Source organism: Mustela nivalis (genome assembly GCF_964662115.1).
Source record: "Mustela nivalis genome assembly, chromosome: X".
NCBI classification, from domain to species: domain Eukaryota; kingdom Metazoa; phylum Chordata; class Mammalia; order Carnivora; family Mustelidae; genus Mustela; species Mustela nivalis.
In genome coordinates, this window is record NC_139040.1 from 100,608,597 (window position 1) to 100,621,851 (window position 13,255).

Genomic DNA, 13,255 nt, shown 5'->3' on the forward strand with positions numbered 1-13,255 from the left:
GATAACAAGAGAATCAGCTTTGGCCAACTAAGCAGCAGCAGATGAGTTCCTAGATGTTACTTACATACTCACTGAGGGGAAAGGATATTTGCTAGAGCAGGTTTTTAATGCAGGTGAAAGTGCCCTATTTTGCGAGAAAGAAAAATGCCACAAAGGACATTTGTTACTAATGAAGAGAAACAAGCACTAGGATTTAAGGCAGGAAGAAATAGGCTGCCTGTATTGTTTTATGAAAGTGCGGTTTGGTTTATGAACAGGACTGCCCTTATCTGTAAAGCAACCCCAGAACCTTGGAGGGAAAAGATAAACATTAGCTGCTAGTGTTTTGGTTGTAGAACAAGAACGCCTGATCAAGAGAACCCTACTTCTAAACTGATTTCATCCATGCTTTGTCCCTGAAATCAGGAAATAGCCTGCCAGTAAGGGACTGCCTTTTCAAGTTCTTTTGACAATGCCCCTGGCTACCCAGAATCCCATGAGTTCAACACCAAGGGCATTGAAGTGGTCCATTTGCCCCTAAATATAATGTCTCTACTTCAGCCTCAGATCAGAGGGCCATAAGGACATTTAAGACTTGTTATACATGGTACTCTATGGAATGGACTCTCAACATTATGGAAGAGAACCCTGATAGAGAAAACATGAAAGCATGGGAGAACTACACCACTGAAGATGCCATCACTGTTAAAGGAGAAGCCTTTCATTAGTTTTCTTACTGTTATATTACCCTACATTAAGCTTCTCTCTCCTAGTTGGAGAAATTGTGTATCAGCCTATCATTACAGGTAAGTGGTTTTAAAAAAGTAACAATGTTCCCCAAGCTGTATTATTAATATGACTCTAATGCCATACACCATAAAAAATTGTCTAACAATTCGTTCATTCATGTATAGGCTAGGCTACCACAAAGCAAGAGTATCAATTACATTAGGCCACCAAAAAGCAATCATATTGCTTCTTCCTCATTATCAATGCATGAGTCATCATACCTATAAATAAATGCAAATTTCTTTTTCACATTATCTTTTGAGGTCTAATGTTAATAAGATATGTAATGTCTACCGTATTTTTTAACGATTTATTTTATTTATTTATTTATTTTTTATTTTATTTTTTTTAGAGTATTTTTTTTTAAGATTTTATTTATTTATTTGACAGAGAGAGATCACAAGTAGGCAGAGAGGCAGGCAGAGAGAGAGGAGGAAGCAGGCTCCCGGCTGAGCAGAGAGCCCGATGTGGGACTCGATCCCAGGACCCTGAGATCATGACCTGAGCCGAAGGCAGTGGCTTAACCCACTGAGCCACCCAGGCGCCCCACGATTTATTTATTTTAGAGAGAGCGCACATGTGAGCAGAGGGAGAGGCAGAGGGAGAGGGAGAGCGAGAATCCTCAAGCAAACACTGCTGAGTGTGAGGCCAGATGCAGGGCCTGACCCCAGGACCCTGAGATCATGACCCAAGCTGAAATTAAGAGTAAGCTGCTTAACCAACTGAGCCACCCATATGCCCCTAACATCTACAGTATTTTATATCATAGAGGACAATACTGGTATAGGGACTGACAGATGGTTCATCCTATAAACAGATGATGGAAATTTACGTTATTGATAAATATAATACAGTACTATAAATGTATTTTCTCTTATGATTTTCTTAATAAAACTTTTTTCTTGTTTACTTTATTGTCAAAATACAGTATATAATACTGGTAACATACACAGTATATGCTAATGAACTGTACATATTATTGGTATGGCTTCTGGTCAACAAAGTCTATTAAGTTTTCACAGAGTCAAAAGTTATACATGGATTTTTGACTATGTGTGTGTGTGTGGGGGGGGGTCAGTGTCCCTAATCCACATTGTTCAAGGGTCAACAGTACTTTCAAAAAAGCAACAGCATAGTGACATCAGATCTCTATCTTTTTTAAAAGATTATTTACTTATTTGACAGAGAGAGAAAGATCACAAGAAGGCAGAGAGGCAGGTGGTGGGGGGGAAGCAAGCTCCCCACTGAGCAGAGAGCCCAATGTGGACCTCCATCCCAGGACCCTGGGATCACGACCTGAGCCAAAGGCAGAGGCTTTCACCCACTGAGCCACCCAGGAGCCCCTGACTTTGGATTTCTTAACAGAAACATTGGAAACAAAAAGCCAATGGAATAATGTCTTCAAATGAGTGAAACTTAATAACTTCTAACCTAGAATTCAATAACAAGCAAAAACATGCTTGAAAATTAAGAGTAAAATAAAGCATTGTGAAGAAAAACAAAAACTGAGAATATTTATCACTAGGAGAACTCCACTAAAAAAAAATACTGAAGGGTTCCTTTAACCAGAAAGAAACACAGAAATGTAGTAATAATGGAATGAAAATCTAAGTGAATACTGACTATAAAAAAATAATATCTTGTGGGATATTATTGTTAGTCTACATGATGTATTATTACATTAGTATAGGTTATATGTTAGTCATATCAATCTGAATGTCTGTGTCCCCCTCATAATTCATGTTGAAACATAATCCTATTGTGATGGTATTTGAGGGTGGAGCCTTTAGCAGGTGACTGCTCCCCTTATAAAGAAACTACAGGGAGCTCCCTTGCCCCTTTCACAATGTGAGGATGAGAACACAACTATCTATGAACCAGGAAGCAGGCCCTCAGAAGACAACATACCTGCCAGAACCTTGATCTTGGTCTTCCCAGTCCAAAGACTGTGTGAAATAAATTTCTGTTGCTTATAAGCCACCCTGTCTATGTTATTCTCTTAAAGCTGTCTGAACGGACTAAGAGAAAGTATGTATGTGTGCAAATCTCTCTAAGTATAAATCCATATGTATGTACATGTGTACAGATACAAACAGATATACAGATATTTAAAATGTACTATAGCACTAGAAGGGGAGTAAAAGGAGTTAAAGGATTTTAAGATTCTGGTACTGTGTCAGAAGTGCCAAAGGTACTAATTTATACTAGATTTTAATAAGTCAAGAGTGTATGTTGTAATTTCTAGAGTAATCATTACATAAGTGATAAAAAAATTTTAAATAATAGAGGAGAGAAACAGAAAAAATATATAGACAACTGAAATGAAGGAAAAGAAATATAAAAAACAATGGAACAGATGGGACAGAGAGTATGTAGGTGACACATTTTAAGTAAAATATATAAGTAATTTTGTTAGTACAAATGGAATAAATATCTTAATGACAACAATTGTTGGACAGGATTTAACACATACATGCACAATTACATGCTACTTATAAGAGATACACCTTAAATATAAGGAAAGAGAATGGTCAAAAATAAAAGAATAAAAGAGGATTTACCAAACACACACTGAAAGAAACACACACACACACACACACACACACACACACACACACAACGCTGCTGCTGCCGTAACAACAAACAAAGTGAACTTTAAGAAAAAAATCAGAACTAGACATCAGGATGGAGTTTTCATAACGAAAAAGGTTTCTGAACACCCATAAAATATCACAATCCAAAATATTTAAGCATGCAAGACTACCATTTCAACATATATAAAGAAAATATTATCAGAACTAAAAGGATCAAATAGAAAACCCACAATCATTATTGAGAGAGTTTAGTATATACCTCTCAATATCAGATAGAATACAGAGAAAAAACGATCAGTAAGGATACGTGGTATTTGGACAACACAATTAACAAACATCATTTATGAACATATCTAGGTTATTCAAATAAACAACTGCAGAATTCTTTTTTCAATGGTGTAAGAAACACTGAGCAAAACTGACCATTTGCTGGGCCAAATTTCAAAGATTGAAATCACATAAAGTATGTTCTTTGACCGCAATGGAATTAAGCTAGCAATCAATATCAAAAAGAGATACAGAAAAATCCCACAGAACTGGAAGCAAAAGACAATTATAAAGAACTCATAATTAAAGAAAAAGATGGAAATTAGACACCAGAATGAAATAAATTTCTGAAATATGATTGATATAAAAATGGAGGGGATGTAGCTAAAGCAGTGAAAACAGGAAAACATGTGTCCTTAAATGCATATATTAGAGAATACAAAGGCTACAAAATCAAACATCTAAACATAATTAATATAAGAAAAAGCAGAATGAGATATAACAATATGGAACCTGGATATACCAAAAGGATAAGACTATATCCATTGAAATATCAGGGAATATAGAAACTGGAAAAGTTTGAGTCATCACAGTGTTAGAGTTACTTGAGAAGAATCTGGGATCCAAATCTCAGTCCAGAGCAAAAGTCATAGAGAGGATTCCATATGGAGACATGAGGATATAATACTTATTCACCTAAAATTCATCAAATACTATAGGGAAAAGCTGAATGACAGTGTTCTCAGATAACCTTCTCTTATAGATTAGCCATGCTTAGAATGACTTTTCTTAAACATATCAATTATACTCACAATTTTTAAATTAAATATCCATGACACAAGAAATTAATGAAAAATATAATAAACCCAAAGAAAGTAAAAAGAAGGAAATAAAGAAGGCAGAAAGCAATAAAATTAAGAACAAATACGCAATATGGCAAAAAGGTACAAATGTTACAAAACAAGAAATAGAACTGTCATTCTTCACAGATAATAGGATTGTATATAAATAAAATCTGCAAGGCTCCACAAAAACGGTTACAGATTAGAAGTAAATTCAACAACATTTCTAAAGACAGGGTCAGACTACCCAAATCAATTGCATTTCCACACACCAACAATTAAAAAAATAAAATTTAAGAAAGATTATATCTGTAATAACATAAAAGCCAAATACTTGGAATAAATTTAATAATGTTTTAGACTTGTACCACAAGACTATAAAATATTATTGAAAGAAATTAAAAGCAAATAAATGGAAAGGCCATAGTGTTTCCATATTGAGAGACTAAGTTTTAAAAGATGTCAATACTCACCAAAAGTATCTATTGATTTAATACGATCCCTATAAGAAATACCAGTAGGGTTTATTTTGTGGAAATTGTTAGGTTGATTCTTAAAATTTATATGAAAATACCAGGGGCCCATAACTGCCAGGGCAACCTGAACAAAAAACAGGTTGCAAGTCTACTGGATATAAAACTTTTATATAAAACTACAATAATCAAAATACTGTGGCACTGGCACAATGTTAGACACCTTTTAGAGCAGGCATAAATAATACTTGGTTTATGAAAGTGACACTGTAGATCAGTGAAAAAGTGATGGTCATTTTAATTAATGGTCCTGAGTCATGTGCATATATATATTCAAACAGAAAAATAAATCCTTAGCTCATAGCATACACAAAAATCAGTTCCAGGTAGACTGTAGGTCTAAAGGTAAATGTTAACTCAGTAACAATACAGAAGATCACATAGGAGAATATTTTCATGACTTGGGAGTTAGGGGAAGATTTCTTTGACAGGATACAGACCCCTCCCCACACTAATCAAATAGGAAAAGATAAATTAAGTTACTAAGAATTAGAGATTTCTGTTCTTCAAATTGTATCTGTAACAGAAAGAACCAACATCGTTTGTATGCAAAATATATAAAGAGGTTCTTCCACTGAGTTAGTAAAAGACGATAGAAACATAAGCAGACTTGAACTAGCACTTCACAAAAAGAGATGTTTAAATGGTCAACAAATATCTGATGATATTCGCATGAGTAATGAAATGTAAATCTACTACACACCCAACAAAATTATAAAAACAAAAAACAAAAAGTAAAAATATAAATAACCACCACTCTGGTGCATTGCTAGCGAGATGGTAACATGACACAACCACTTTGGAAAGTCATCTGGCATCATCTAGTGAAATTGAACACATATATATATTCTACGACACAGCCATTTTAGTCCCATGTCAATATCCAAGAGAAATGCATACACGTGTGGACCAAGAGACAAGTACAAGAATCTTTATAATACCATTATAGCAGAAAGCTATTACAACCCACTCAGGCAAGCTAAGAAGTGTCCAAGATTGAAAACAGCAATTTGTACATTACTTACTTGACTCACAGATGTATCATGATACTTTTAACCAGAAAGCAAAGTGCATTATTGGTAGTTTTTCCAAATAGGTAGATGGAGAAATAGCCAAAGGAAATAATTTGATTTCATGGGAAAAGAAGACATCCAAATTACTTTTTGCATCCTAACTTGCAGATGATTAAATTCCGCTTAGAAAATGAAAACAGATTTTGGACTCCTGGGGAAGGTGGTGGAGTAGGAGGACCCTAAGCTCACCTCCTCCCACAGATAAAACTAGATAACACCCACATCAGTGAATGTAACCAAGAGAATGACCCAAAGCCTGGCAGGACAGACTCTCCACAGCTAAATATAGGTAAGAGGACACATCAAATAGAGAAAGAAGGGCAGAGATGCAGTTGGGAGCTAAATGGACCTATAGGACTGTCCCTGGGAGAGAGGGATACTGCAGGCGTGGAAAGGGGAGAGGAACAGAGGAGCTCCCCACCCCAGGCATCCCAGGCATGGAGAACCTGCACCAGGAAGACGAGTTCCCATAACATTTGGCTTTGAAAACCAGAGGGACCTAATTTTGTGAGGTCTTAGAATCAGCGGGGCTTAACTCTTGGGACTTAAAGACACAGAGGGCTTGGTTCTGGAACAGCCAGGAGGGCAAAATGACCCTGAATCCCCATCCTTGAGGAGACAGCACAACAAAGAGCCCCACTGAGATAAATCACAGAAGCGGCAGTTTGAAAAGTGTCTGGGGGTATAGGGGAGGGCGATGAGCTGTTTAATCTCAGAGCGTGTGCTAGAGGGGTACAGATCACTGGGAGACTTCTCTAAGAACAAAAGAGCTGGCAGTCACCATTTCCCCCTCCATCACCCCCCACCCAACCTAGACACACAGACACTTGGGAGAGCCAACTTGCTAACAGTGGGCCATGCCCTTGCATCTTCCTGTGAACCTGCCCCCTCCAATAAGCTCTTTAACCAGGCCCTATTCAAAGTGGTTCTGTAAGACTGACAGTGTGCAAGTAGTCCCAAAAGGGACCAGCACCACTCCAAACCAACTCCCGCTTCATAGAGAGGGGGAGATAACCATACACCCCAGTCCCACGGCAGCCCCAAACGTGGGCTGGCGGCAGACACCTGGTCTGACTATAGAGCTTGCCCGCCAACAAAAGCAAGGGAGACAACTCAGGGAAGGTGCCCTGCTGTTCAGGGCTACTATACTTCTTGCAAATGTCTGGTCTGACCCAACTCAAGTCCAGGGGGGCCCCAGACTGGTCAGTTGACACCAAAGGGACCACACCCTGCCCACAAGCAGAGAGCACCATTGCAAACAACTTGACTGAAGGCAAAAGCAGCTCAGTCACAATCGTAGTGTACACACCACACACATAGGAGACACCTGTGAAGAACCAGGTTCTGGTGAACATGGGATGTTACACTGTAGGGCCCTAGAATATTTCTTCTTTGTAAGGCTATTACTTTCAAGAGAAGAAGATATAGGGGTTCAGTTCTTAGATCATGTGACTCTTGATCTTTGGGGTTATGAGTTCAAGCCCCATATTGGGCATGGAGCCTACTTTAAAAAAGGGGGGAGAGATAGAGAGAGAGCGCGTGCGAGAGCAGGAAATGTAGCTGACTTTCTTAACACAGAAACAGACACAAAGAGTCAGACAAAATGAGAAGACAGAGGATGGTCCTAAATGAAAGAACAGGGCAAAATCACAGCAAGAGAGCTTAATGAAATGGAGATAAGTAATATGCCTGATAGAGAATTTAAAGTAATGGTCATAAAGACAGTCACTGGATTTGAGAAGAGTGGAGGACCATAGAGAGATTCTTAACAAACAGATAGAAAACATAAAAAAAAGAAGAACCAATCAGAGATGAAGAATTTAATAAGTGAAGCTGAAAATACACTACAGGGAACAGTAAACCAGAGGAAGCAGAAGAATGGATTAGTGACCTGGCGGACAGAGTAGTAGACAGCAATCAAGCTGAACAGGAAAGAGAAAAATAATAATAAAAAAGGAAAAACAGACTTAGGGAACTCAGTGACACCATTAAGCATAATAACATTCACATTCCAGGGATCCCAGAAGGAGAAGAGACAGAAAAGGGGACAGAAAAGGGGGCAGAAAATGTATTTGAGGAAATGAGGCTGAAAACTTCCTGAATCTGGAGAACAAAACAAAAATCCAGATCCAGGGGGCACAGAGAACCCACAACAAAATCAACCCAAGACATGTAGTAATTAAAATGGCACAAAGCAGTGATAAATAGAGAATTTTAAAAGCAGCATGAGAAAAGAAAACTGTTACATAAAAGGGAAAACCCATAAGGCTATTAGCTGACTTTTTTAACAGCAACATTATAGGTCAAAACAGAGTGACATGATACAGTCAAAATGCTGGAAGGAAAAAAAACCTGTAGCCAACAACACTCTAACCAGCCAGGCTGTGTCATTCAGAATAGAAGAGATGAAGAGTTTCCGAGACAAACAAAATTTAAAGGAATTCCTGGCTACTAAACCAGCCTTACAAGAAAGGGGACTCCAAATGGAAAACAAAGACCATAAGCAGGAGTAAGAAAAGTAGGAAGCATAAAAGCAGTAAGATTAAGCATATCTATAAAAATCAGTCAAGAGAATCACAAAATAATAGAAAGTTAGGTATGACAATACATACCTGAAACATTGTAGGAGGGGGGCAAAGGACAGGTTCAACCTTGAATGGCCATCAACTTAATATATTATAGATGGCTATATGCACAAGATGTTCTATGCAAACATCATGGTAACCACAAACCAAACATCAGTAATACACATGCAAAAAATGAGAAAGGAATCCAAGTACATCACTAAAGAAAACCAGCAAACCGTGAGAGTACAGAGGAAAAAAAAAAAGGAACTAAGAATGACAAAAAGAACCACAAAACAGATAACAAAATGGCAAGAAGTACATACCTATCAACAATTACTTCAAATGTAAGTGGACTAAATACTCCAATCAAAAGATACAGAGGGACAGAACTGATAAAAAAGGAAAGACCGATCTATATGCTGCATACAAGAGACAGATTTCAGACCTAAAGACACAGGCAGATTGAAAGTGAAGGGATAGGAAAGCGTTTATCATGCAAAAGAATGTGAAAAGAATGCCAAGGTAGCAATACTTTTATCAGGCAAAAGAGACTTTACAACAAAGACTGTTATAAGAGACAAAGAAAACTATATAATAATAAGGAGGACAATCCAATAATATGTAACAATTGTAAATATTTATGCTCCCACCATGGCATCACCCAAAATACATAAAACAGTTAATAACAAACATAAAGGAACTAATCAGTAGTAACACAATAATAGTAGAGAACTTTAACATTCTACTCTCATCAATAGACAGATTATCCAAACAGAAAAATCAACAATGAAAACAGTGTCTTTGAATGACACATTGGACAGATAGATTTAACAGACATATTCAGAAATTCCATTCTAAATCAGCAGAATACATACCCTTTTCATGTGCACATGGAACATTCTCCAGAAGAGACTACATACTAGGCCAAAGTACAAGTCACAACAAATTCAAAAAGACTGAAGTCATACCACGTACCTTTACTGACCACAACAATATGCAACTAGAAATCAACCACAAGAAAAAACCTGGACAGACCACAAATACATGGAGGTTAAATGACAAGCTACTAAACCACGAATGGGTCAATCAAGAAATCCAAGAGGAAATAAAAAGTATATGGAGACAAATGAAAATGAAAACACAATGGTCTAAAATGTTTGGAAAGCAGCAAAAGCTGTTCGATGAGGGAAGTTTATAGCAATATAGGCCTACCTAATGAAGCAAGAAAACTCTCCAATGTACAACCTAACCTTACAACTAAAGGAGCTAGAAAAGAACAAATAAAACCCCAAACCAGCAGAAGGAAGGAAATAACAAAGATTAGAGTAGAAATAAATGAAATAGGAGCTTAAAAAAACAACAACAACAATGAAACAGATCAATGAAACCAGGAGCTGGTTATTTGAAAGGATCAATAAATATGATAAACCTCTAGCCAGAATCGTCAAGAAAAGGTGAGAGAGAGAGAGAGAGAGAGGTAAAATAAAGTCAGAAATGACAGAGCAATAACAACAAACATGACAGAAATACAAAAAGATTATAAGAGGATATTATGAAAAATTAAATGCCAACAAACTGGACAATCTTGAAGAAATGGATAAATTCGTAGAAACATGTAACATTCCAAAACTAAATCAGGAAGAAATAAAATATTTGAACATATTATCAGCAATTGTAATTGAATGAGTAATTGAAAGACTTCCAATAAGCAAGAGTCCAGGACCAGATGCCTTCACAGATGATTACAGAGAGTGACTACCTGGTCTTCTCAAAGTACTACAAAAATAGTAGAAGAAGGAAAACTTCCAAATTCATCCTATGAGGCCAGCTTAACCCTGACACCAAAACAAGATAAAGATACTAAAAGAGAGAGAGAGAACGCTACAGGCCAATATATTCGATGAGCAAAGATGCCAAAATCCTCAACAAAACACTAGCAAGCTGAATCCAACAATTTAATTAAAGAAATCACTCACCATAATCAACTGGAATTAATTCCTGGGATGCAAGAGTGGTTCAATATTCACAAATCAATCCCTATGATATATCACATAGATAAGAGAAAGGACAGAAACCATATGATCATTTCAGTAGAGGCAGAAAAAGCTTTGCCCCGCCCCCAGCTGCTAGGGAGAGCAGGATGGTAATTTCATACTCATCTTGCGAGTGACCCCAGACATCTAAGGATGGCCTTGGGGAGTTGCCTGTGGCTCCGAGAAGACATGTGAAGTCAGGTGGGGCTAGAAGTGAAGAAAGCTTGTGGGTGGTTTTCACATGTAGAAAGAGACCTCATTCTGTGAAGCCTCCAATTTTAAAACTAAAAATTTTTTAAAGTAAAAATACCATTCTCTGTCTCTATTTTGCTCGTGTATGCTCGCTCACGCTCACCCCTACGCCTCCAGAATTCTACGAAGGCACTGCTAACCCTGGGTGGGGCTAGATTTTAATTCTACTCTCTATCCCTGAATTTTAAACATGCTTTTCCTTCTTTCTTTCCCCACACCAAAACCCTTCAATCCTCAAATCTGGCTTTCCACGCACAGGCGAGAAACTCACGCGACTTTGGCACAGACAGTGCACTTCCAGCTGCCATCGAGGCCCGGGACCCGACACTCGCTGCACACTCTCAGGGAGCAGGCCCGGCATGGCTCTCCTCGGTCAAATATTAAGCCCAGGTTTCTCTGGCAGTGAACACAGACTCTGTTCGTTTGTTGCTGAGTCTTCCCACTTCTACGCTTCGCTTCTAAGAGTTCATTTTTCAGCTTCCTAGCAGGAGAGAGGGGGAAAAAATCACTTAAAAAACAAACAAACAGGAGTGGAGCTCTCTTCATTGAAGGGGTATTTTCATTTGGGAGAAGACTTGAAAGAATCAAGTAGTCAGAGTCAGTCACTTTCAGAAAACACAGTTTCTCTCTTTTGAATCAACAATCCTTTGATACCAGTAGTTGAAAAACATAGTGCTTGTGCCTTGCATTTGAATTTTAACATCCTCCACTAGTGCTACGATTTTGCTCTTAGTACTTATTGCCATTCTATGCAAACTTCTCCAGTAGACTTTCAACAACATAACACTAGAACACCACTGACCTGGCGGCTCGCACAACAGACAGGATGCAAGAGTCTGAAATCAAATTTGGCAACACTGATAACTTCTCTTCAGTGATCCAACAGAGAGTTTTCTACAAGGACAGGTCCCACCATTTCAGATCTCAATACCTGTGCTTTCTAACAACTCCCACCGACTTCTGGTTTTGCTGTAAGATATGTCTAGGCTAGGTGCCATCATGAATTAGCTGTGCAGCTGGAGGCAACAATTCACCCACTATGCCTTGGTCTCTTGATTTCTTAAAATGGGGGTAATAAGGTTCTTACATAATTGTTTTGAAGATTCAGCAGGGTGTGTAGTGCATAAACAATGAATCTTGAAACACTGAAAAAAATAAAATGTAATTAAATAAAAAGATTCAACAAGATGATAGATATAAAGATACCAGCATGGTGCCCTGCAATTACGAAGTGAATGCTAGTTCCATGTCCCTTCTTTTACTACCTGATATGCAATCTGTTTAGATACACACATGAGAATTGAGCTATTTAAAGGGATGCAACAAAGCAATTAAGGAATTTTATGGGAATGCAGAATCTCAAACCCCACCTCAGACAAAATCTCCAGGTGATCAGAGTTTGAGAAGCAAAGCTTTGGAACATTTGAGCTCAAATTTGGGTATACTCTGGAATCACCTGGGAAGATTTTAAAAATAGTGATTCTCGAGTCTCACCCTTCTCTCTGCCAGACTCTGATGGCATTATTTTTAGAGTGGTACTATTTATTCTAATATACTGCCAAATTTGGAAGACAGTACTCTAAAAGATAGGTTCATCTCCACTTTAAAGTTTCAGAGACACGTTGTTCCTATATGCTATCCGTCTCCAGTCCCTTCTTCTTCTTCTTCTTTTTTTTAAAGGTTTATTTGGGAGAGAGATATCGTGCACATGAGCAGGGTGTGGGGCAGAGAGAGGGAGAGAGAGACAATCCCCAGCAGACTCCCTGCTGAGTGTAGAGCCTGAGTGCAGTGGGGCTGGATCTTAGGACTCTGAGAGATCATAACCTGAGCCAAAACCAAGAGTCAGAGACTTAATCAGCTGGGTCACCTAGATGCCCCTTCAGTCTCTTCTTGAACACAATATTTCTATGTTCCTGAAAAAACAAACATCCCAGAATCAGTGTACACATCTACCATTTCCTTTTACATTTGTGATACTGTACTTCGTTATATCAGACTAGACTAGCATGTCCCCAAAAGCAGGAATGATGACTTTAGTTTCTTGAATATACTGTTTATGACCCAACTCCGTGCTAGACTCTAAGGTCCTTAAATGTTATAAACTATTTACTGCTTCTTTGGGGTCTTCAAAATAACTTGTGAAGTATTACGACGTCATTCAAGTTCAAGATTGTGAGTAGTGTACATAAAACCAGAAACTAGGTCTTTTCATTCCTAGCCTTATGAGAGATTTCTAAATGCGAAGGTTTCTAAAACTTTTAACTGTCTCCTCCATTTATCCAATGACCATTTCCTGAGTGTATATTGTATGTCAGGCCTTTTGGCA

General features: G+C 37.9%; 1 protein-coding gene across 3 annotated transcripts in view; it reads right to left on the reverse strand.

Annotated features, from left to right (window-relative positions):
* SYTL5 (synaptotagmin like 5) overlaps window positions 1–13,255 on the reverse strand; it is a 261,585-nt gene that overhangs the window by 80,653 nt on the left and 167,677 nt on the right. For all 3 annotated transcript variants that reach the window (XM_082717896.1, XM_082717897.1, XM_082717895.1), the window contains one exon: window positions 11,201–11,410. In XM_082717896.1, coding sequence (XP_082574022.1) covers window positions 11,201–11,410 — 210 coding nt within the window. The remainder of the gene's footprint in view (window positions 1–11,200; window positions 11,411–13,255) is intronic.